General features: G+C 42.3%; 1 protein-coding gene and 1 long non-coding RNA gene across 5 annotated transcripts; one reads left to right on the forward strand and one right to left on the reverse strand.

Moving 5' to 3' along the window:
• Positions 1–1,221: 1,221 nt before the first annotated feature.
• Positions 1,222–7,732, forward strand: LOC128092785 (uncharacterized). Of its 2 annotated transcripts, XR_008212005.1 has the most exons (3): positions 1,222–1,625; positions 1,698–3,866; positions 3,922–7,732. It is a non-coding gene; the product is annotated as an uncharacterized LOC128092785 (long non-coding RNA). The 2 variants fall into 2 exon arrangements; XR_008212004.1 differs by having other exon boundaries at positions 1,222–3,866.
• Positions 6,888–20,740, reverse strand: LOC120425633 (scoloptoxin SSD20-like). Of its 3 annotated transcripts, none has more exons than XR_008212001.1 (7): positions 20,539–20,721; positions 14,587–14,632; positions 14,363–14,486; positions 14,224–14,301; positions 14,099–14,169; positions 8,313–8,426; positions 6,888–8,254 (listed from the first exon to the last, which is right to left on the reverse strand). XR_008212001.1 is itself a non-coding variant. In XM_039590215.2 (7 exons), the coding sequence occupies exons 1-7, from the start codon at positions 20,723–20,725 to the stop codon at positions 8,108–8,110; spliced, it is 735 nt and encodes a 244-aa protein (XP_039446149.1). In that variant the 5' UTR covers positions 20,726–20,740; the 3' UTR covers positions 6,888–8,107. The 3 variants fall into 3 exon arrangements, 1 of the variants encoding a protein (XP_039446149.1); XR_008212003.1 differs by having other exon boundaries at positions 14,256–14,301; positions 20,524–20,721; XM_039590215.2 differs by having other exon boundaries at positions 14,256–14,301; positions 20,539–20,740.
• Between the last annotated feature and the right edge of the window lie 1,486 nt (positions 20,741–22,226).

A 22,226-nucleotide genomic window follows, 5' to 3' on the forward strand; every position in this document is an offset into this window, starting at 1 on the left:
AGCCGCGCGTCAATCGTGTGGACGCCGCTGCTTTCGTCCTTACTGACGTCACCGCGAAGCTGGTTGATTCCGTCGTCTTCGTCTTGGCAGCCGTCGTCCGAGTCGGAGTATTCCGTCGACTGAAGTGGTCGGTCCAGGTCGGACTCGGTGTCAACCCCTTCCAAGAAGACTTCCAAGGTCGTTGCGGTCATCGTCTTGACCGGAGTGTCTACTTGCTCGGCGATCAGGTAAACTGGTTCGATGGACGACGGGCACTCCGATGATGGTTCCGCCGTTTGGTTAAGGGAAGATGTTCACATGAGAGTTTCGCAAGAGACATTTGCTGGGCGGTGGGATGACCGTGTGCTGCAACCCGTTTAGCCGCCGACTTCGGTGCTGCATCCACAAAGGACCTCCCTCATCCGTAAACACGATCGCCATCTCAATCTCGGTCCCCCTCGTTGAACCTGCCACAGCAGACTGTTGCCTTCTTGCGGTCTGATTTGGCCGGAACTGCTACTGATACTGCCGCGGGGGTTTTGACCAGGGAAGCTGTATCTGAAAGGAAAAAAAAGAAAAAAGTGTTATGTTGATTGATGAAGTCAACTCGCTGCATCAACTTCTGCTGCATCGACTTCCGGGACATACACAAGAGTTTCTTCCTTCCACACCGATCTGCTCCGGCTCCGATTCGAGGTCTTCGGCTCCACCGCGTGTTTGCCGATGGGCTTCTCATGCAGTTCCTCGAGAGCGGCCGCCGAAGTTGCGCTGGCAGGTTCTCGCGCCAGGTCACGGGGTTTCTCCAGTCGGATGCGGGCAATGATTTCACCTAGGTTCCCTTCCAATCCGGTCAAACAAAATAATTTTGTAAGACTGGATTGACTGCCGGATGTCGACGAAAAAAAATCACGAGCAAACAAGTTTGACGTTTAACTTATACTGTCGCCAAATACTAATACACTGACAAAAAACCGATTTGGCGAACGGCGGCGAAATGTCACCGTAGTTCCACCATACACCAGCAAGTGTCACTAATGTGCAAAACTGGCTCAAACGGAATCTAAACGGAGTCCAACCGGAAATTCTGTTTAGAAAATTTCTAAGCAATTTTCGAAGCGGAATTCGAAGCGGAATGAAACAGTCAAGCCGTGGATTTTTTGATTGGGAATTGGTTTGCACACTTTTGTCAAAAATCATCAACAAAAATTGCTCAAACGGAATCGAAGCGGAACCAAGGGGTAGGACAGTGAGTGATTTTGAGACATTTTGAATAACATTGAGTCAAATTGAGCCACTCTCGTTACTCAGAATTTCTCAATCTTCACAAAGGACGTAACGAATTTTGACACTGACATTTCGAATCTGACAGTGGCAGTTCGCACACCATAAAAACAATTTCGTGCGGATTTTTTTCCGCGCCACAATTAAATCGACGGAACAAGTTACCTGGTTCTAGTAGGCAATTCCGTTCCACGATGGATGACGTGGTAGGTTCCACCGGGAGAAGAACAGGACACGATTTCTTTTCAGATGGTTGGCCGGAACTGCCTTGCTGGAACCGACACGAAAGAGCTAGGTATCGGCTACTGGTGGTCCGGAATCGGAAACTGTCACCGCAGGAAGCTCTCACAGTTTCGTAGTCGAAGGTAACGGCTCCGTTGCCAGATTTATTTGCCAAACTTGACATTAAAATAGCTAAGCTCTCTTTTACTCTGTAGGAGAATGAAATTACCGATAAAAGCCATCGGGAAGAGTGACGGTTTTAGCAGGTAATTATGATCAAGATCGGCAAGGAAACGGATAAGGAGAAGGCTAACCATAATTCGCAACCCGAGCTCGACGCGGAAAAAGCGGGCCAACGCCACCGACCGTACTCAAAACAAGTTGGACCAATTTGACCTGGAGCTCTGGCGAATATGTTCATTGAGGCGGAAGAAAACAAAATGGTTAGAACAGCGCGAAGGTCAACGATGGTCATTGAGAAACAGAGACAAGCATCAACGTCTTACAATGTAAATCACTCACTTTAAAATAAAACTAAGTATAATTTAATAAGAATCATTAATCTTTTAATGCATATCCCAATTAAAAGCACCTTCTCTCGGGGCAATAATTTCCAGGTTCCGGAACACTACCATAGCAACAAGCTTATTGACCCATGGTTCATCCGATATGTAATATTCCTTGTAATATTCAGTCTTCAATCGTACCGGTGACCAGCGTCGCGTTTCCTTGGCACAGCACCACAAGTGACCAGCCATTGCCGGACGCCAAAGGTGATCTCATCTCGATCGGGATGATTCGCCTTTTCGGGAAGTTCTTTTGATCGATCATTTTGGCCAGACGTTGTGGGTATTGACGGCGTGTTACGACGGTTGGCGATTCGTTCGATAAACAGCTTTGAGTTTGGCCAAGTTACAGAAGCCGTCCAAGACAGGTTCCAACCTTGAACTTAAAATTTGGGCCGCTCTCCTTTGTTCCACCGGAAAGTTGCTATTTCCAAAGCGCCTAGGAGAACTATCAGTAGCCGCAATGGGTGTAGCCCCCGGTAGGCCACAATTTACTGCCAACTGGTCACCAGCAATGTCGGAGCCAAAGTCGGAGCGGTTGAGTTTGCGGGAGCCAGCTTGCCACCATGTTGAGAAACGCCTCGTGGCCGCATTTGACGATCTCGAGCCGCACCATTCCTTGGAACTGCATCATCGTCGCCGGGTTATCACTCCGGAATGGTTTCGTCCACTGCGGAATCAACTCAAAATAGCGGAACTTGCGCAGCATCTCGGCAGATTTCGAGCTGAAAAATATGTCCTAACCAAACATTTTTGTTAACACGCACATCTGTCAAAATGTACATTCAATCATTCCGTAACCTGGTTTAAAATCGTTCAGGAGAAAAATTGAGTAACTTTGAGTAACATTGAGTCAATTTGAGAATTTGAGTCACTCAGTTACTCACTGTCCTACCCCTTGAGCGGAACCCAATCAGATAAGCTGCTTAGAAAATTTCGAAGCAATTTTCGAAGCGGAATTCGAAGCGGAATGAACCCGTCTTGCGGAAAACGGTTTGATTGGGCTGTTTTTCGAATCGAACTTTTTTCGCTCAAGCGGAATTCTAAACGGAATTCAAACGGAATGCGCTGAGTGGTTATCAGTGTCCGGGATTTGAAGCACAACAATTAAGGTATTTTAGTTATGAAATTCTGATGAAAAATGTTTAGAAAAGACATATTTTGCATGAATTCTCTTAAAATTGATTATTTCATCTACATCCTGATGATATTTCTACATTTCCAACTTATTACATGAGATTTTGCCAGCTATAACAAAGATGATATCGACGACACGACAAGCCACTCGGGTCCAAAAAGTGGGTACCAAATCGGCTTACCCCTCCGTTTCCTCGGGAACTGGAAATGTCAAAGTGGAAACGTCAAAAAAAATTCAAAAAAAATCTTGTATTTGGCAGCACTGGCTAGGTGACGGCGAGAAATGTCATTTTGACAAAACATTTTATTATTTTTTTCAAGATTTTTTTCGTGATCAGCCTTCTTCGGCCACCAGTTGCTAGACCTGGGAGAAAAGTTACTTCCTGCGGCCTCCGTATGTACCGGGGCCACGTCCAGTACCGGCCAACCTACGATAGTGTTCCAATCACCGTTCAGCTCAGGAACGGACGTCGCCGTCTTTGACACGACGCCGCGGGGTAGCGTAGTGAAACGAGTTCTTTCCGCTCCGATATTAACGAGTTTCCATGGTTGGCCATGCAGGAGTACGAGAATTTTCGGGGGAGCGCAAGTTCAGCTGTGAAGTTAAGCTGATCAACAACCGCTACGTAGTCATGGCGGCACATTGAGTGGATGGGGAAGTCGGAAGAAGGAGGAAATGCTGTAAGTGCTAGAATTTGGTACAACTTCTTGATATGGATTTTCTATTCACTTGTAGATTCAGCGTAGTACAACAAAATGACCAAGATCGACTGCATCGAGCAGGGCGGCGAGAAGATTTGTGCTGATCCACCGGTGGACGTGGAATTGGAGGAGAAGATCCCCCACCCGGAGTACAACGAACTGAGCAAGCTAAACGAATTTTCGCTGTTACGGATGGCTCGGGACGTCCTGTAAACTGCCGATATTTCTGCCGTGGCCGGACATTGGAGTTCGGTGGCCGGTGACGTAAATTTTGTAACCGGATTCGGGCGCACGCTGAAGGGCAGCCGCAATCCAATTAAGCAGTGCCCACACCAACGAAACAGCTGTGCGCCGGCGGAGACCAAGGATTCGTGAAACGGAGATTCAGGTTGTCCGTTGATGAAGCTGAAGAAGATTTGGACGCAGGAGGGTGTGATATCTTACGGGAATCACTGCGGCCTCGAGGATTGTCCCCGGATTTACTCGAGGGTGCTCGCGTACATGGACTAATTTATTGTGGTCGTAATGGCGAGTCTTGGTGGTGGTGTTGGAATGGTCGTAGGAGTGCAACCTTTTGTTACAAACGGTATTGTGTGACCTCCTATGCTGCAGTTCAAAAATATTAAGCTAAGAAAAGTAGATTTTATAAAAGCTCAAACAAGTGAAGTTCAACAGTAATGATGAAATTATTGAGAAAACGATTTACTTTTTTATTTATCTTCTACGACGCTCCCTTTAATGAAGACTCAGAGCTCATTAAAGTGATTCTGACTTCTTCTGCCTCTACTACCACATCCAGATCAAAGGCGTCGTAGTGTCGTAGTCCCCGCAGGTAGGCCTTCTTGCCGTCCAGTGGCATCATGGTGTTGGTCTTGGTTGGTCACCCTGATGTCACACAGTTGCTTGTCCGCGGCCTAGACGCCCAGCTTGTTCGGTTGGTCATCATCGATGAAACGACGATCCGTAACATTAACCACAAAAAAAAGATGTTCGCCTTGTTGAATTGTCCTACACCCTCCCAAATTACCAAGATATTGCGACGTTCCTGCGAGTGCGTTCCGGAACCGGTTTGACAACAGCTATGCCTAACATTTTGAACACCGAAATCGTGCTCGGCACGATTCAGAACGTTGCTGGAGCACTTCCGCGCCAATCTTGTGCACACGACAGCCTTGCATCTGGAGAGAAGCGGCCGCATCAAATACAACCGCAAAAGTGACCACTTCCAGATCACCGAAGTTGGTCAAATCGCCCCTGAGTGCTACTGCACGCACGACACCATGCTTAACTGCAACCAGCTGCTGAAGACGACGCTCAGCTAGATTGAACATTTCCGCGTGTTTTCGCTGTCTGGTGAGTCTGGAGTCCGCGAGGAGGAGAAACTCGAGCTGCAGAAGCTGATGGAGCGGGTACCCGTCTGCTGCGTGCCATCTACAAGATCGTCCTACATCGCGGGTGGGCCCAGCTGGCGGACAAGTGTTCAATACTGTGCAAAATGATCGATCGGCGCATGTGGCAGAGCATGCCCCGTTACGCCAGTTGCTAGAAAAGATCGAGAAGAAGATAGAAAAAAAACTTCCCGTGGGAGCGGCTGTACGATCTAGAAGCGGACAAGATTGGTGAGTTAATTCGCGTTGCTGAAGCTGGGCAAGACCATCTACAAGTACGTGCATTAGTTTCCAAAGTAAGAGCTGTCCAAAAGTTCGTCGGCGAAGGTGCGGTGCGATTGGTGCGCGAACTCGCCCCATTGATCATCTGTATGGACGAGATCGATTCCATCGCAATTCACCGTCAATCCAAAGGTTTCATAAGCCGGAACCAATCAAGGCGAAGTCGTTTCGAATTTGGCTTGAGGTCTTCTGCAGGACAATTCTTATTTTTGCTACGGAAGTTGTAGCAGAATTGGATGACTTAAAAGATCAATAGGTATTTCTGCCTTTGATGAAAGCATTACTGTGAGACCCGGCTTAGGACCCAGCACTATCATTGCCTTGGAAGATGCAGGGTCATTGCGAAGGTTCCAAAACCCGACACGGGAAGCTTATTCCCCTCTGATTGCAGTCCAAGATTGATCCACCAGTTCCTGTTCAAGCTGACGCGACCCAAGTTCTGGCATGCCTAGTAACGCATACTGGTGAGTTCACGTACGACCCGGAACAAAAGCAGACTGACAGACCTGGTGGTTCCGTCGGCACTAAGCCCTTTTCAAGCGGGAGGCGACCAAGCTAGAGAATGCGGCCTTGGTACGGTTCCTGGTGAGGAAACCTAATTTCCGGTGCTACGAGCAGCACCGGAACATCATCCTGCCCAAGCTTCCGTGCTACTTCAGTCTCACCGAAGCGATTCACACCCTCAAGTGGATCTTCGGCCCTCAAACGTCCGAAAACAGCCTGCTGCTGGAAAACCTCCAAGGCGGGTTTTTGTAAGCGTCTGTTTCATTCCGGTCCACGACCACACATCAACAACCAACACTTCCCATATCCCGTTCCGTTGGCCTCAGTCAAACCAACTTGGTTACCGTGGCCAAGCGTTAATATTCCGATATCCGTCTCGTACTGGTCTAGCCTAGACATCTCCCTTTCGCTCGTTTCCATCCAGTCCAGGTCAGTCGGATTACGTCGTACCCGGCCAATACCGCAAAGTGGCCACTCTTCCGCGAAGGCGCACTGATCGTTCTCAAAAACAATCAACAAAAAACAGCTGATTCCAATCCAACATAAATATTTACAAGCAAGCAGTGTTGCGAAAAAAGTTTATTTTACGCAATAACGAGGGGTCCTTCAATTTTACCGTGACTTTGGACATTCACGGTTGTTTCACGGTTCACGGTGCGGAACACTTTTTGCGAAGGTTTTTCCACCGAGTGTCTTGTCGTGTCGTCGATGATATGCTACTAAGTGTCCGGATTTCGAATCATGACGTTATAACCATTTCAACCGGTAACTTTATTTTTGAGTGAAGGATTGTCATCTTACGATTTATAAAACAACTTAATTTATAAAAAAAAGTGTTATGGTTTTCTCGCTAAATTAAATTGCTCAGGCTATGATGGTTTCAGAACATAATACAATGTAATCATATTTTTTTTTAAAGTTAAGTCTTATAACCACAGACAACAGACGTAGCAGCTAGAACAACATAATTTGAAAATCGTGTGTAAAAACACTAACGCAATCTCGTAGTCTATTGCTACTTGCAAGAATAAGCCTGAATGTAGACTGCAGTGCACTACAGTCTCCGCAGGAGCCGTCTTCTGATTCTCACCAACTTAATTTTGATGATACATAGTTTTCTTTTTAAATAAATTTAATTTTATGCTCTGAAATTAACTAACTTTTATCTGAAGCGATACTCAAAATAATTACTTTCGACATTTCAAAACTATTTTTGATCAACATACCAATTTTCTGGACGAAAAGAGGCATCAAACTTTTGATGAGAGTGAGAATACGGCCAATCACGTGCTTTTCAATGTTGTAGTTTACACTTAAGAGCAGGGCGAGAGAGTTGTCAAATCTCCTCTGCGACGACAGCGCCACAAATGGCTTGCCATTCTCAATAAAACCGTTGCATGTTTTTACACAGGGGGATGCTAAAGGCCGCCATCTTGGCTGGTTGAGATTAATAACGCGCGCAAACTGCACACAGTGAAAACAAAAGTATTGTTTTATTAATAATTCATTATTTGTTATAAGAATTGCTGTAGAAAAACTCAAATTACACAGTAGTTAAATAAAACGTTTCATGTGATAAAAGTACAACTTTAAATTAGGTCATTGGCCCGATGTGTGCTTAATAATCTTAACTTTAGTAGTTTATTTTGCAAATAAATTGATAAAAATCACTTCAAAAACATACACTAACTTTTAAACGTACATTGCGGTAAAATTGTACTTAAAACAATAATCACTTTATTTCCATTTTATGCCTGCAGTTTTTGTACTTTTTTTACAGTGCGGATTTGCTTTGTTTTGGTTCCGCAACGAACAGCTTTTCTTTTTTCTGGTGCCTAAGTTGACAGCTACATTTTGTTCTGGTGCCGAAGTTGACAGCTTGTGATGGCTACGGGCGAGCTGCCTGTAGTGAGATATAGATGTCGCCCCCCTGTTTTTACACAAGGTGGTTATCGAGCCAAAACGTCTGTTGTCTGTGTTATAACCTTTAAGTCAGATTTAAATTAGTCTACCTTAAATTTACGCATATTTTCGAAACTCATTTTATCAAAACCCAACAACTTCGCCTCCTTTACGGAAATCTGCATTGGCATATATTCCAGTACCATTCTGCGCGATACCACAAACTATGGACCCTCTTTCACGATACCTAAAGGTTTTGTGACCCTTTGATTCTAACCCTTGCAGAACTCCCTGAAAAGTCAAACATTTTTAGTTTACGTTTGTATATAATGTACAGAGACATTCTTACGTCCAAATTTCCAAATTCGTATTGTAGCGCCATTGGAATCAACTGGTGATGTATGCGAGGGGTGTCAACAGCTTCTTTAATGTCGTTATTGAACCACAACATTTTGATAATTATCTAAAATTAAGGAATAAAATATAATGCAACATTTAAAAAAAATCATAAATATACAGCAATTCCCAACGAAAACAACAAAAGTTCTCCGATCGTGCTCCATTTTTTTCTGGGGTTTCTTTGGCCGAAATAATTAGCCCCTTTTTTGTTTGGCCATTAGGGTGACCTACACCGCGTTAGGGTGGTCTGAATAATGGCAATTTTCGTCGATTTTCGCAAAAAACACATTTTTCAAAAAATCATAACTCCACACCATTTCAACCGATTTTAGCTGTCTTGGGCTTAAAAGTTTCAAATATCTATCCTAACATTTGAAAAGGTCAAGTGAAAACTTTAAATGCTCTTTTGAAGGTCTCGGGACCAAAGAGCCAATGTCTTAAAACATTTTTATCAGATTCCTCGAAAATTTTTACATAACATATCGAAAAATGGTGAAGTTATGTTTTCAATATTACGAGATACGACTTTCTGAAAAAAAATTGGGTTTCTCGTCGCGAAAACGGCAAAAAATCTGGGTAAGATCTACACTGAAAATACGCCACACTTTTTACACAGTGCTTTTTATTCAAATGCCCAAACACTTGAATGATTGAATATAGCCACACTTGAAATTTCCGTGATTGGCCATGAAATGATGTCAATAGCCAAACACTTGAATTTTAAATGGTGTTGAAAAAAAAAAGTACGTACAAGCGATTTACAGGTTCTCGCTTGCTAGTCGTGCACGCTACCACTGCGCCGGCCGGCCAGTTGAAGACGGGAGAGTTTTTGTGCTATTCGTTCTTGCCTCGCTTCTAGCCTTCGATGAAAGTCGCGCAAAAATCAATCAGTGAAACACATTAAATTCATGTGGATAATCACGTTGACTTTGAATAGTGCCTGTTTTGGGTAGATCTTAAGATCATGTTCAAGTGTTTTGCTCATCACTTTGAATAGTTCAAGACGGTGGGACAAATTCATGAGCAAAACACTTGAAAAGCTTGAGCCACCCGAATGAAAATAACATGTTAAAAATACCAAAAAGTCAACCGCCCAAACACTTGCATTTGATAGTGGTTTGGATTTATGTTGAAACAAAAACCAATTAGATCTACGATGTGACTTTATTCAATCATTGAAGTGTTTGGGCACATGAATAAAAAGTGTGGAATATTTTCAGTGATAAATAGAGTTATTTACGTGCGCATGTATTGTGTGTACGTACACGAAAAAAGTGAGGTTAAATTTTGTCCGGCCAGCAAAATAAAATGGTGCGCTAGTGTGCGTACGCGAAACGTCATATAAAGCATGTTTGGGTACAAAAGTTTTTGTAATTGAAAGAAGTACCCAAACATGCACGCAGAAAAATGAGGCATATTTGAATCAACAAAACATTTTGTTGATTTGAAAATCAAGATTTTTGTTGAATCAACGCTAAACGTCAAAGCAACTTTTTCAAAACAACAAAAGATTTTTGTGGAATTGAAAAAATCAAGGTTTGTTTCAACGCAAAATCGGCGTTGATTATATTCAACACAAATTTTGTTGAATCAAACCTCGTACAGGCTGATCGTACAAAATATTTTTCTGCGTGTGTATAGGTCATCGCTGAAATTTTCAAGTTATCGCAGTTTTAGTGAAAAAAGTAGATTTTTTGCCGTTTTCGTCATTTTCCCGTTTTTGAAAAATGTGGTTCTTGCTGCTGTGGAGACTGAGTTTCCCACGTGTCGGGAACCCCAACGCTACCGAGCCACCACCAGACTGGTCGACCGCTGCTGAGGAACTGCCTGTGCTGCCGAACGCTGACAGCTATGTGTGCTGACGTGCGGAGGCAGGGGGTTGACATCCATGCACACATATTGAGATCCATAGACAGGGGGGCGCTATGCGGGCCCACACATCTCCCCCCTTCTCTAGAAAAAAAATAATAAAGCAACGCTGGTGCTTCTCATTTGAGGGGACCTTCTTGCTGAAAACTGACATGTACTCTCCTCTAAGATTTAGAATCAGGACAAGGATATAATTTTCAAATCATTTTGGAGACGCTAATTTGGTGCCGACACCCTAGCAGCCACCACGATGGACACGCCTCGATTATCCTTTCTTTTGATGTATTTTCCAACTCATTTTTACAAAACCATTTTTTTCTTCTCTCTTTCTTCCACTTGTTCGTTATGGTACCATACACTTTTTTATTAATGACTAGTGAATGTATCTCTCCACTCTTTTCTACTTTCACTCTTTCCTTACCTTTACCAGGCATGACCTTTCAGCGAGTGTTCACCGGTCGTTGCGGCCTTTCAGTGAGATCACAAGCCAGAAGGGCCTTTCAGTGAGAGCTCACAAGCCGTTGTTGAATCGTTGCGGCCTATTCAGTGAGTTCACAAGCCGGAAGGGCCTTTCAGTGAGAGCTCACAAGCCGTTATTGAATCGTTGTGGCCTATTCAGTGAGTTCACAAGCCGGAAGGGCCTTTCAGTGAGAGCTTACAAGCCGTTGTTGAATCGTTGCGGCCTTTCAGTGAGATCACAAGCCAGAAGGGCCTTTCAGTGAGAGCTCACAAGCCGTTGTTGAATCGTTGCGGCCTATTCAGTGAGTTCACAAGCCGGAAGGGCCTTTCAGTGAGAGCTCACAAGCCGTTGTTGAATCGTTGCGGCCTATTCAGTGAGTTCACAAGCCGGAAGGGCCTTTCAGTGAGAGCTCACAAGCCGTTGTTGAATCGTTGCGGCCTTTCAGTGAGATCACAAGCCAGAAGGGCCTTTCAGTGAGAGCTCACAAGCCGTTGTTGAATCGTTGCGGCCTATTCAGTGAGTTCACAAGCCGGAAGGGCCTTTCAGTGAGAGCTCACAAGCCGTTGTTGAAGTCGTTGCGGCCTATTCAGTGAGTTCACAAGCCGGAAGGGCCTTTCAGTGAGAGCTCACAAGCCGTTGTTGAAGTCGTTGCGGCCTATTCAGTGAGTTCACAAGCCGGAAGGGCCTTTCAGTGAGAGCTCACAAGCCGTTGTTGAATCGTTGCGGCCTATTCAGTGAGTTCACAAGCCGGAAGGGCCTTTCAGTGAGAGCTCACAAGCCGTTGTTGAATCGTTGCGGCCTTTCAGTGAGATCACAAGCCAGAAGGGCCTTTCAGTGAGAGCTCACAAGCCGTTGTTGAATCGTTGCGGCCTATTCAGTGAGTTCACAAGCCGGAAGGGCCTTTCAGTGAGAGCTCACAAGCCGTTGTTGAATCGTTGCGGCCTATTCAGTGAGTTCACAAGCCGGAAGGGCCTTTCAGTGAGAGCTCACAAGCCGTTGTTGAATCGTTGCGGCCTTTCAGTGAGATCACAAGCCAGAAGGGCCTTTCAGTGAGAGCTCACAAGCCGTTGTTGAAGTCGTTGCGGCCTATTCAGTGAGTTCACAAGCCGGAAGGGCCTTTCAGTGAGAGCTCACAAGCCGTTGTTGAATCGTTGCGGCCTATTCAGTGAGTTCACAAGCCGGAAGGGCCTTTCAGTGAGAGCTCACAAGCCGTTGTTGAATCGTTGCGGCCTTTCAGTGAGATCACAAGCCGGAAGGGCCTTTCAGTGAGAGCTCACAAGCCGTTGTTGAATCGTTGCGGCCTATTCAGTGAGTTCACAAGCCGGAAGGGCTTTCAGTGAGAGCTCACAAGCCGTTGTTGAACCGTTGCGGCCTATTCAGTGAGTTCACAAGCCGGAAGGGCCTTTCAGTGAGAGCTCACAAGCCGTTGTTGAATCGTTGCGGCCTATTCAGTGAGTTCACAAGCCAGAAGGGCCTTCCAGTGAGAGCTCACAAGCCGTTGTTGAATCGTTGCGGCCTATTCAGTGAGTTCACAAGCCAGGAGGGCCTTCCAGTGAGATCTCACAAGCCGTTGTTGTCTTTTCGTAAGTCGTTATGTAAACATTCACAAATCCTTCCTCCACAGGCCTGACTGAAGATATTCACAAGCCATCTCTACGCCAGGCATGAGTGAACATTCACAAGTCTTCACTTCAACAGGCCTTTTACTTAACATCCACAAGCCATAACTACGCCAGGCATAAATGGAAATTCACAAGCCTCCAATTCTACAAGCCTTTCAGTGAACATCCACGAGCCATCTTTACGCCAGGCATAAGTGGACATTCACAAGCTCCGTCACCTAAAACTTTCCAGTGAATATCTACAAGCAATCTCCTCTTTTAAAACGTCAAACAGTTTCCTTCGACCACTTCCTAACGGTCCTTTTACAACCATCCTCATCGCACAATCCGCGTTATTTTATACTGTATTCAGCAATCAGGTGCTTTAATTACAAAAGAAGACACATCTTGTTCATAACATTCTCAAAAATCATGCGAAAACAAAAACAAATGATTTTTTTTGCAGACAAACCAAGAAAACTGTACAGATATTGAAAGTCTGACACCCCTGCCGACCTGTCATTTCTTTCTCCCTCTCACGCAATTCAATTTTTTTGACTCCTCTCTCCTCGTCCCTCTACCTTCTCCTTGACCACATTCCAAAAAACAAAACACTGCCCACCACAAGAATGCGTCACAGCCTTTTTTTAAAACTCACCTGCCCACCGCGCTGAGAAAAAAAAACACAAGATTTCACCAGAAAAGAAATCTTTCTTCTGGCAGGATTCGCCATTGTGGAGACTGAGTTTCCCACGTGTCGGGAACCCCAACGCTACCGAGCCACCACCAGACTGGTCGACCGCTGCTGAGGAACTGCCTGTGCTGCCGAACGCTGACAGCTATGTGTGCTGACGTGCGGAGGCAGGGGGTTGACATCCATGCACACATATTGAGATCCATAGACAGGGGGGCGCTATGCGGGCCCACACAGCTGCAATCGACGAAAATTGCCAATTTTCGGACCACCCTAATGGCCAAACAAAAAAAAATACGGGTCTAATTATTTCGGCCAAGGAACCCCCAGAAAAATGTGTAGCCCGATCGGAGAACTTTTTTATCGAATCATGCTGTTTTCGTGGGGAATTGCTGTATAGAACTATAAGGGGAAGGTGGAGCAAGTGTAACGAGCTAAGGAAATGCTCGTTAAAACCCATTAAAAAAATTAAATAAATCATTCGGATGATTTGATAATCATCTTATTCCAGGTCTTGACTAAGATTTTGATAGAACAGGTTTCTAAAAAATCCATTTTTTTTACTAAAAAAAACTTATTGTAAAAATATTGATTTTTCGTGCGATCTACTCAACTAGTGGGGCAAGACGAACAACACGTTGGGGCAAGAGAAACATTGCATGGAACAACATGTTAATTCGCTTACAATTGAACTGTTATCACTTAGACACATCAGATTAGAATGTATTTGAACGGTTATGTCATTTTGATAACATGAACTTAAAAACGAGCCCTAAGTCTTATTTTGGGCTTTCTAAATGTTATAAGAAAACAAAGGATTTGAAAAATAACACAATTCAATCTTGTGTTCCGAGGCGTTTACGTAGTTTTGGCGGTTATGTGGTAGTTGTTGTTGTTTATTTTATTAACGTGACTTTAACCTAGAGAGGTCATTCGTCACTTATATGTGGTAGTAGCATTAACTAATTGCATTGCTAGTAACAATTCCTCATATTGGAAATATTGGAAATAGTAAGAATAACGATCGTACGAGCGATTGTTCCTCTTGCCCCATATGGTCGTCTTGCCCCACCTTCCCCTAAGTAAAAACAAGAAATCACTTTCAAAAATACCATTGCAACTGCCGTTGTTATTTTTGTACCCCCAGCTGCTCCAACTACCAATTTGACATTTCCGTCTTTCCCTAAAAAAAATGTTTTTAAAATAATAATTTTATATTTCCACTTTTTATTTTCACCATTTTATCACAGATAATCCGTGCCATCATACCTACAACAATCGTTGGTGCCATCGAGGAAAGGGCTCTTTTCTGTGGCTGGTGAGTGATAAATATTGTTAATAATTTATGCAAAATAGAAATTTTATGGCAACTAAACCTGAATATAATTTCGCTCCGACCCCGGTAGTCCAAAATAATTCAATAATCCCGGCGAAGAAAAATCATCCATCCCACTGTTGACAATGATGCCTGTTCGATTACCAGTCATTGCAGCCCCAAAACTAGTGTTGTAATAAAAAAAAAAAATGTAATGCAATGAGTTAAATCAGGTTTTTTCAAATACAATTTTCAAATATCTTCGAAATCTTTTTTTTTACTCACTAGAAGTTAACTGAACTGGTTACAGATATAGCATCTCCATTGGGTCCTAAAACAGATAAAAATATGAATGTGGTGTTCGTAGGGTTTAAACATTCTTAACATTGATACAAAATAATAAATAAAAACACAAAGTAATAAAAAAACTCTAAGAACCGATAAAAAATAAAGGCTCTTGGGGAAAGTTGTAGAGCATCTTTCAGAGTGTTCGAATATGAATCCGGTTTAAGTACAGCGTGATGCGTGAATTTTATAAATATCAAAATCCAAAAAAATGGTTTTCCCCATACAAATTCCCATAGAAAATTGAATGGCTTTGCGCAAAGTGAGGACTAAACCAATCGTTCCCAAACTTTGGGGAGTTGTTTAGGACCCCAAAAGGAACTGAAAAGTTGCTGTGCTCATTAGATTTGGACAATTTTATTTTTTTCCATACAACCATATTACACCCTAGTGGGGCAACAATATGAGCGTTTTGAAAATTTCGTCGTTTATGGACACCCCCTTAGCAATTTTAGAACAAATTTCTGAGGATAGTGGGGCAACTGCCCCATGTTGCCCCACCCTGTGCACACAAGTGGTTGGTAGGATGTAACAAAATGAGTGAATTTTGCGTACATTTCAGGGCATCATCCCCTGGATGCACTAAGCCCGAATCCCAAATATGAACTTGATTGGCTGTGACAGGACCTGGCGCTTTGACTTTGAAATTTAAATGGGATTTAAACCCGTATAATCGGTGCGTTTTGGTTTTGAGTCCCTTAATGATTTTTGAATTTTTCATTAACCTCACGAGCTCATAGTTCGTATTCCAGGGAACAACTTTGCCGAAGAGTGCGAAAAGATTCGTCAAATATTAAGAATGTTACAGAATTTATAACACCACCGCTGAAAGCTTCAACATTTTATTTAAGCTCTTCTGGCAGCACTTCCCAGTCAAATCAATCCCAATCCTGAAACAGAATCTAATTAGAATCGTATACAAATTCCGTTTCAAACGCAACAACCGGTTCCGTGTTCGAACCGGTTGTTGCGTTTGAAACGGAATTTGTATACGATTCTAATTAGATTCCGTTTCAGAATTCGGATTGATTTGACTGGGTTGCTGCTACAGGCAGGCGTCGCGACTCACATGTAACCACCCACTGAGAATTTTGTTTAAGCCTCGACTCGATTCAGGCTTGATCTCGAACCAGGTCGACTTGAGGCTCGAGCCAAAATTCTCAGTGCACAGAAAAAAATCCGATGGTAAAATCGCATCAAAAAGCATGCACATCACCTTTGTGAAAAAAAGCGCTTAAAATTACATCCATGAATGTACACCAAAAAATGTGTAATATTACACAGAGCCCATTTTTGGAACAAGGGATAGATATCGAATTGGTTTCTACCTAGAAATGTCATGTAAAACATAAACAAACGAAATATTTATACTCGATATGATTTATTGCTTATTGTTTTCTCTTTAAAACACTAAACTTGAACTTAATTATTATATTAGTGTCTTTTTACCGCCACATTTAAGCAACTGTCCACTACTGCCGAAATGTCAAATTTCATATTCAGTATCAAAAACCATAAAGTTTGATACCCATATTGCCCCAACTCTTACGGTCCGGCAAATGTCCCCCCATCGGAACATACGCGGGGCCTCCGGCCACTCCGGATTGTGGCCACTACTGCCGAAATGTCAAATTTCATATTCAGTATCAAAAACCATAAAGTTTGATACCCATATTGCCCCAACTCTTACGGTCCGGCAAATGTCCCCCCATCGGAACATACGCGGGGCCTCCGGCCACTCCGGATTGTGGCCACTACTGCCGAAATGTCAAATTTCATATTCAGTATCAAAAACCATAAAGTTTGATACCCATATTGCCTCAACTGTTACGGTTCGGCAAATGTCCCCCCATCGGAACATCCGCGGGGCCTCCGGCCACTCCGGATTGTGGCCACAACTGCCGAAATGTCAAATTTCATATTCAGTATCAAAAACCATAAAGTTTGATACCCATATTGCCCCAACTCTTACGGTTCGGCAAATGTCCCCCCATCGGAACATCCGCGGGGCCTCCGGCCACTCCGGATTGTGGCCACTACTGCCGAAATGTCAAATTTCATATTCAGTATCAAAAACCATAAAGTTTGATACCCATATTGCCACAACTGTTACGGTTCGGCAAATGTCCCCCCATCGGAACATCCGCGGGGCCTCCGGCCACTCCGGATTGTGGCCACTACTGCCGAAATGTCAAATTTCATATTCAGTATCAAAAACCATAAAGTTTGATACCCATATTGCCCCAACTGTTACGGTTCGGCAAATGTCCCCCCATCGGAACATCCGCGGGGCCTCCGGCCACTCCGGATTGTGGCCACTACTGCCGAAATGTCAAATTTCATATTCAGTATCAAAAACCATAAAGTTTGATACCCATATTGCCCCAACTCTTACGGTTCGGCAAATGTCCCCCCATCGAAACATCCGCGTGGCCTCCGGCCACTCCGGATTGTGGCCACTACTGCCGAAATGTCAAATTTCATATTCAGTATCAAAAACCATAAAGTTTGATACCCATATTGCCCCAACTGTTACGGTTCGGCAAATGTCCCCCCATCGGAACATCCGCGGGGCCTCCGGCCACTCCGGATTGTGGCCACTACTGCCGAAATGTCAAATTTCATATTCAGTATCAAAAACCATAAAGTTTGATACCCATATTGCCCCAACTGTTACGGTTCGGCAAATGTCCCCCCATCGGAACATCCGCGGGGCCTCCGGCCACTCCGGATTGTGGCCACTACTGCCGAAATGTCAAATTTCATATTCAGTATCAAAATCCATAAAATTTGATACCCATATTGCCCCAACTCTTACGGTTCGGCAAATGTCCCCCCATCGGAACATCCGCGGGGCCTCCGGCCACTCCGGATTGTGGCCACTACTGCCGAAATGTCAAATTTCATATTCAGTATCAAAAACCATAAAGTTTGAACCCATATTGCCCCAACTCTTACGGTTCGGCAAATGTCCCCCCATCGGAACATCCGCGGGGCCTCCGGCCACTCCGGATTGTGGTACTACTGCCGAAATGTCAAATTTCATATCCAGTATCAAAAACCATAAAGTTTGATACCCATATTGGCCCAACTCTTACGATCCGGAAAATGTCCCCCCATCGGAACATCCCTGGGGCCTCCGGCCACTCCAGTCCAGGTGATGGCCAGTTCCAATGATCGACTCCCGCGACTGGCATGTCTTAGCTGGTCCTTGCCTCCAAGCCATCTGCTCCCGGACCTCCAGGCCGTCTGCTACCGGGCCACCAGGCCATCTGCTTCTGATGTGTTCTCGTCGACGTCTAGCAAAAGAATGAATTTTCGGGACCGACTGAGCCTCGTTTTGTTGCCAGTGTGGAACCACAGAGAACAGATGTACATCTTGGTTCTAACTTGTGTGTAAACCGTGTAAACTTAAAAAAATGCGTTGCATAAAATCTTGCATCAAAGAAATTAGAGTGTGCAGGATACGCTTGGCGGCGCCACCGTCGCGGCCGAGAACACTTGGCTTAACAATGAAAAAGGCTCAATAATTTCGAAAAAAAAATGTTAACCTCGTTTAAATATAAAATTCACTTCAGTATAATTCCAGTTGACTAAAAATAAAGCAAAAATGCATTAATATTAACGAAAACATAACAGAAAATTCATTCAAAAATGATTTTTCAAGCGACAACTTGAAATAGTTCCTTTACATATGTTATGTCCGATTTCGTTTTGTTTACCTTCTTTGGCGCGTAAAATTGCAACCCTCTGATGAAAGGCAGTCAGACATTGGTCTGATGTCGTTCGTACGGAATGTTTTATGCAGTGATTAGATGGTCCAACGTTCTGCTACTGTAGGCCATCATGATTTTGGAAGTGGCGCTATCTAGGCGGATAGTGCACACACTAGCTCTTTTCAACGTATTTTGGTTTGAATTTTTACACACGTTTTTCAATGCTGTTTTTTTCAATGATATACATCTGTTCTCTGTGGTGGAACTAGCCATCAAACGAACGTACCACAAGATGGCGGCGAAGCTCGTGTGGTAGTAGCACTAGTTTCTTCAAAGAAACACTTTGACAGCTCTGAGTGCGGCGCTCAGTGTGAAACTAGCCATCAAACGAACGTACCATAAGAAAACATATCTACAATATCTCAGCAACTAAGGGTCGTATCAAAAAAGTTCAAAAAAGCAAAATATAGAAAATTTTCTCAGCCTAGTTCTCAGCTTTTTAAAATATTTTTTTCTAAAGTGGACAAACATGGGCACTAATTATAAAAAATTAATAACTGCGACTTTTTTCAAAAAAATTACATAAAAATGGCTATTACTTGAAAACAGCGCACTTAATCAAAATTTCACTAAAGTACTTTTTCATTGCAAATTCGAAAAATTAGGTTGAAATTTTTTTGCGACCAATATTTCGATTTTTTGAAAAAAAAAAATTGATTTAAAATTCATAACTGGGTCAAAGATGTTTTGCCCGTTCTGGAAATTTCTGAAAAGTTGGCATTTGATGTCCCCTAAAACATATCAGAAAATAATAAAATCAAAAATAGTGTTTTTTGCAAATCAAGTTTTTAGTGACAAAAAGTGAAATTAAAAATCACCAATTTTTTTTACCGTGTATAATTTTTTTCACTGTATACTGTATACTATAGTCCATATCCATACCAACAACTTTGCCCAAGACACCAAATCGATCAAAAAATTCTCTCAAAAGATACAGATTTTTGAATTTTCACATATCATTTTTGTATGGACAGCTGCCAAATTTGCATGGAAAATTATATGAACGAACAAATGATGCAAAATGGCTTCTTTGGGCATACCAAATGCACCAGATTAAAACATACAAAAAGCTTTGACCAAATGAAAAATAAAGCAATTCAATGTTTAAAAAGTTGTTAAAATTCCGTACAAATCCGTATTATGCGAAAAATTCCCTACGAAAATTCCGGCCTGTTAGAAATCCGCCAAAAGGGTCGAAAATCCGTATGGTAAGGAAAAAATCCGTACAGTTGGTAGCGGTACAGTTGGTGATGAGTAAATACGGCGGAATGTTGACCATCACCAACGGCCGCTGGATTAACTTCTTCCCAGGAATCCCAAGTAGAGTTCGGACCCTGCGGATGTTGCTGAAACAGCCAACGCCGAAATCAATCACTGTAAACAATGCTGCTGCAGCAGTGACGCTTACAGCCAAAAACCCCTTTGCAAACTCAAAGCAAAGAACAAAAAATGTGCGGATTCAAGTAAGAGGGGAATCAAAAAAGCAGTACACTCAAACCCCGATGGTTTGACACCAACTGTTGTCAAACGAACGGGGTCACTTTTTAGTTTGACACCCCTTTTAGACGGAGTTCACACACACTACCAAACGTTTGTTTTGATAGTGTGCGTGAGCGCCGTGTGAAAAGTGACAGTTCGTCACTTTTTAGTTTGACTTTGACCAACCAACGGGGTACAAACTAAAAAAGTGTCAAACGAAAAAGTGACCAACCACCGGGGGTTGAATGTACACAACCGATTGAACCTGAGCCAAGCAGCTACAGCAGTGAAAGCAACAACAGTGAACCTGACCTATGTCATGTCTTTCTCTATTCTATGCCTATGTGTAATGCAAACAAATGAAATTGATGAAGCAGTCAACGATGGATTCGAGACCGTGCTTTCTAAGCACACTCGCAAAACCGGACGCGGATGACGAATTAGCAACAAAACGAAGAGAGATGACTGCAGAAGAAACAGATGAGGAAGATGAAGATGTCAAAAGCAAAGTATTATAAGAAAAATTGTTGTGAGATAACTTCTAGAACCCTGGAGGAAGAGGACGAAGATAAACTAGAACATAAAAAAAACAATAATAATAAAAGTAAAACTTGTTACGAACCGCAAACAAACTAACCAAGAACTGAAATGTGAGCTGTTCCGTGGCTGTCCTTTATGTAAAATTGCCCGCCATAATCTTGAGGGCCATCTTTTGTACTGTTTTCATCAATCGTAAGTCTTATGTTCTCTGCATATTCCGAGGAAGTGAGATTCTTCACAAGCTGTTGAAGTAGTACGAAAAATTGTAAAAACTTTTGTAACATATGAGCAGTTCTCTCAGATTTCGGTCATTCGATTTGTTTTTGTATTTTTTAATCCGACTGAAATGGTGCCTTCGGTATGCCCAAAGAAGCAATATTGCATCATTAGTTTGTCCATATAATTTTCCATACAAATTTGGCTGCTGTCCATACAAAAATGATGCATGAAAATTCAAAAATCTGTATCTTTTGAAGGAATTTTGTGATCGATTTGGTGTCTTCGGCAAAGTTGTTGGTATGGATACGGACTACACTGGAAAAAAATAATACAAGGTAAAAAAAATTGTAATTTTTTATTTAACTTTTTGTCACTAAAGCTTGATTTGCAAAAAAACATTATTCTTAATTTTTATTATTTTTTTATATGTTTTAGAGGACATCAAATGCCAACTTTTCAGAAATTTCCAGGCTATGCAAAAAATCTTTGACCGAGTTATACATTTTTGAATCAATACTGATTTAAAAAAAATCGAAATATCGGTCGCAAAAATTTTTCAACTTCCGATCTTTTCGAAAAAAATATTTTCGAAATTTTTAAACCAAGACTAACATTTCAAAAGGGCCAAACATTCAATATTACGCCCTTTTAAAATGTTAATCTTAGTTTAAAAAAATTGAAAATATTTTTTTCGAAGAGATCGAAAAATTTCAACAAATTTCATATTTTAACATTGAAAATCGAACTGAGATATCGATATTAGAAAATGGTAGGTTGTTTGGGTGAGACTTAGAAAACATAAATTTTCCTGTTTTTAATCACTTGCATGGCAATATCTCAACAATATTCAGAAAAGCAAAATATAGAGAATTTTCTCAGCTTTTCAAAAATATTTTTTTCAAAAGTGGGCAAACATGTGCACTAATTTAAAAAAAATGAAAAACTGCGACTATTTTCAAAAAAGTTACCTAAACATGGCTTTAAATTGAAAACGGTGCACTTTATCAAAATTTCACTAAAGTACTTTTTGATAGCAAATTTGATTTTACATTGAAAAATTAAGTTGAAAAATGTTTGCGAATAACTTGGACAAAGATATTTTGCACAACCTGGAAATTTCTGAAAAGTTGGCATTTGATGTCCAAAATAGTGTTTTTTGCAAATCAAGTTTTAGTGACAAAAAGTCAAATAAAAAATCACCAACATTTTTTACCGTGATATTAGTTTTTTCCAGCGTAGTCTGTATACATACCTACAACTTTGCCGAAGACACCAAATCGATCAAAAAATTCTCTCAAAAGATACTGATTTTTGAATTTTCCTACATGATTGTTGTATGGACAAGTGCAAAATTTGTATGGAAAATTATATGGAAAAACTAATGATGCAAAATGGCTTCTTTGGTCATACCAAAGGCACCAAAAAAGTTTCAGCCGGATTAAAAAATACAAAAATTAAAACTGAAGAAAAAAGACCGATTTCGTAGAGAATCGTTCATATATTTTTTGCATTTAAATGATTTTTAAAAGAGCTATATTGAGCAATTCCAGCTCAAATTGGGATTTT

The sequence above is a fragment of the Culex pipiens genome, chromosome 1 (assembly GCF_016801865.2).
Source record: "Culex pipiens pallens isolate TS chromosome 1, TS_CPP_V2, whole genome shotgun sequence".
In the NCBI taxonomy this organism is placed as follows: domain Eukaryota; kingdom Metazoa; phylum Arthropoda; class Insecta; order Diptera; family Culicidae; genus Culex; species Culex pipiens.

Bases quoted from the DNA above. Each gene is read 5' to 3' on its own strand.
- LOC120425633 (XM_039590215.2), bottom strand. From the start codon at position 20,725: ATGTTACAAAAGTTTTTACAATTTTTCGTACTACTTCAACAGCTTGTG. The intron at 14,633-20,538 runs GTTAGTTTGTTT...TATCTGTTTTAG, and splicing joins AGCTCACATTTCAGTTCTTG to GACCCAATGGAGATGCTATA. The intron at 14,170-14,255 runs GTATGATGGCAC...CATTTTTTTTAG, and splicing joins GGCACCAACGATTGTTGTAG to GGAAAGACGGAAATGTCAAA.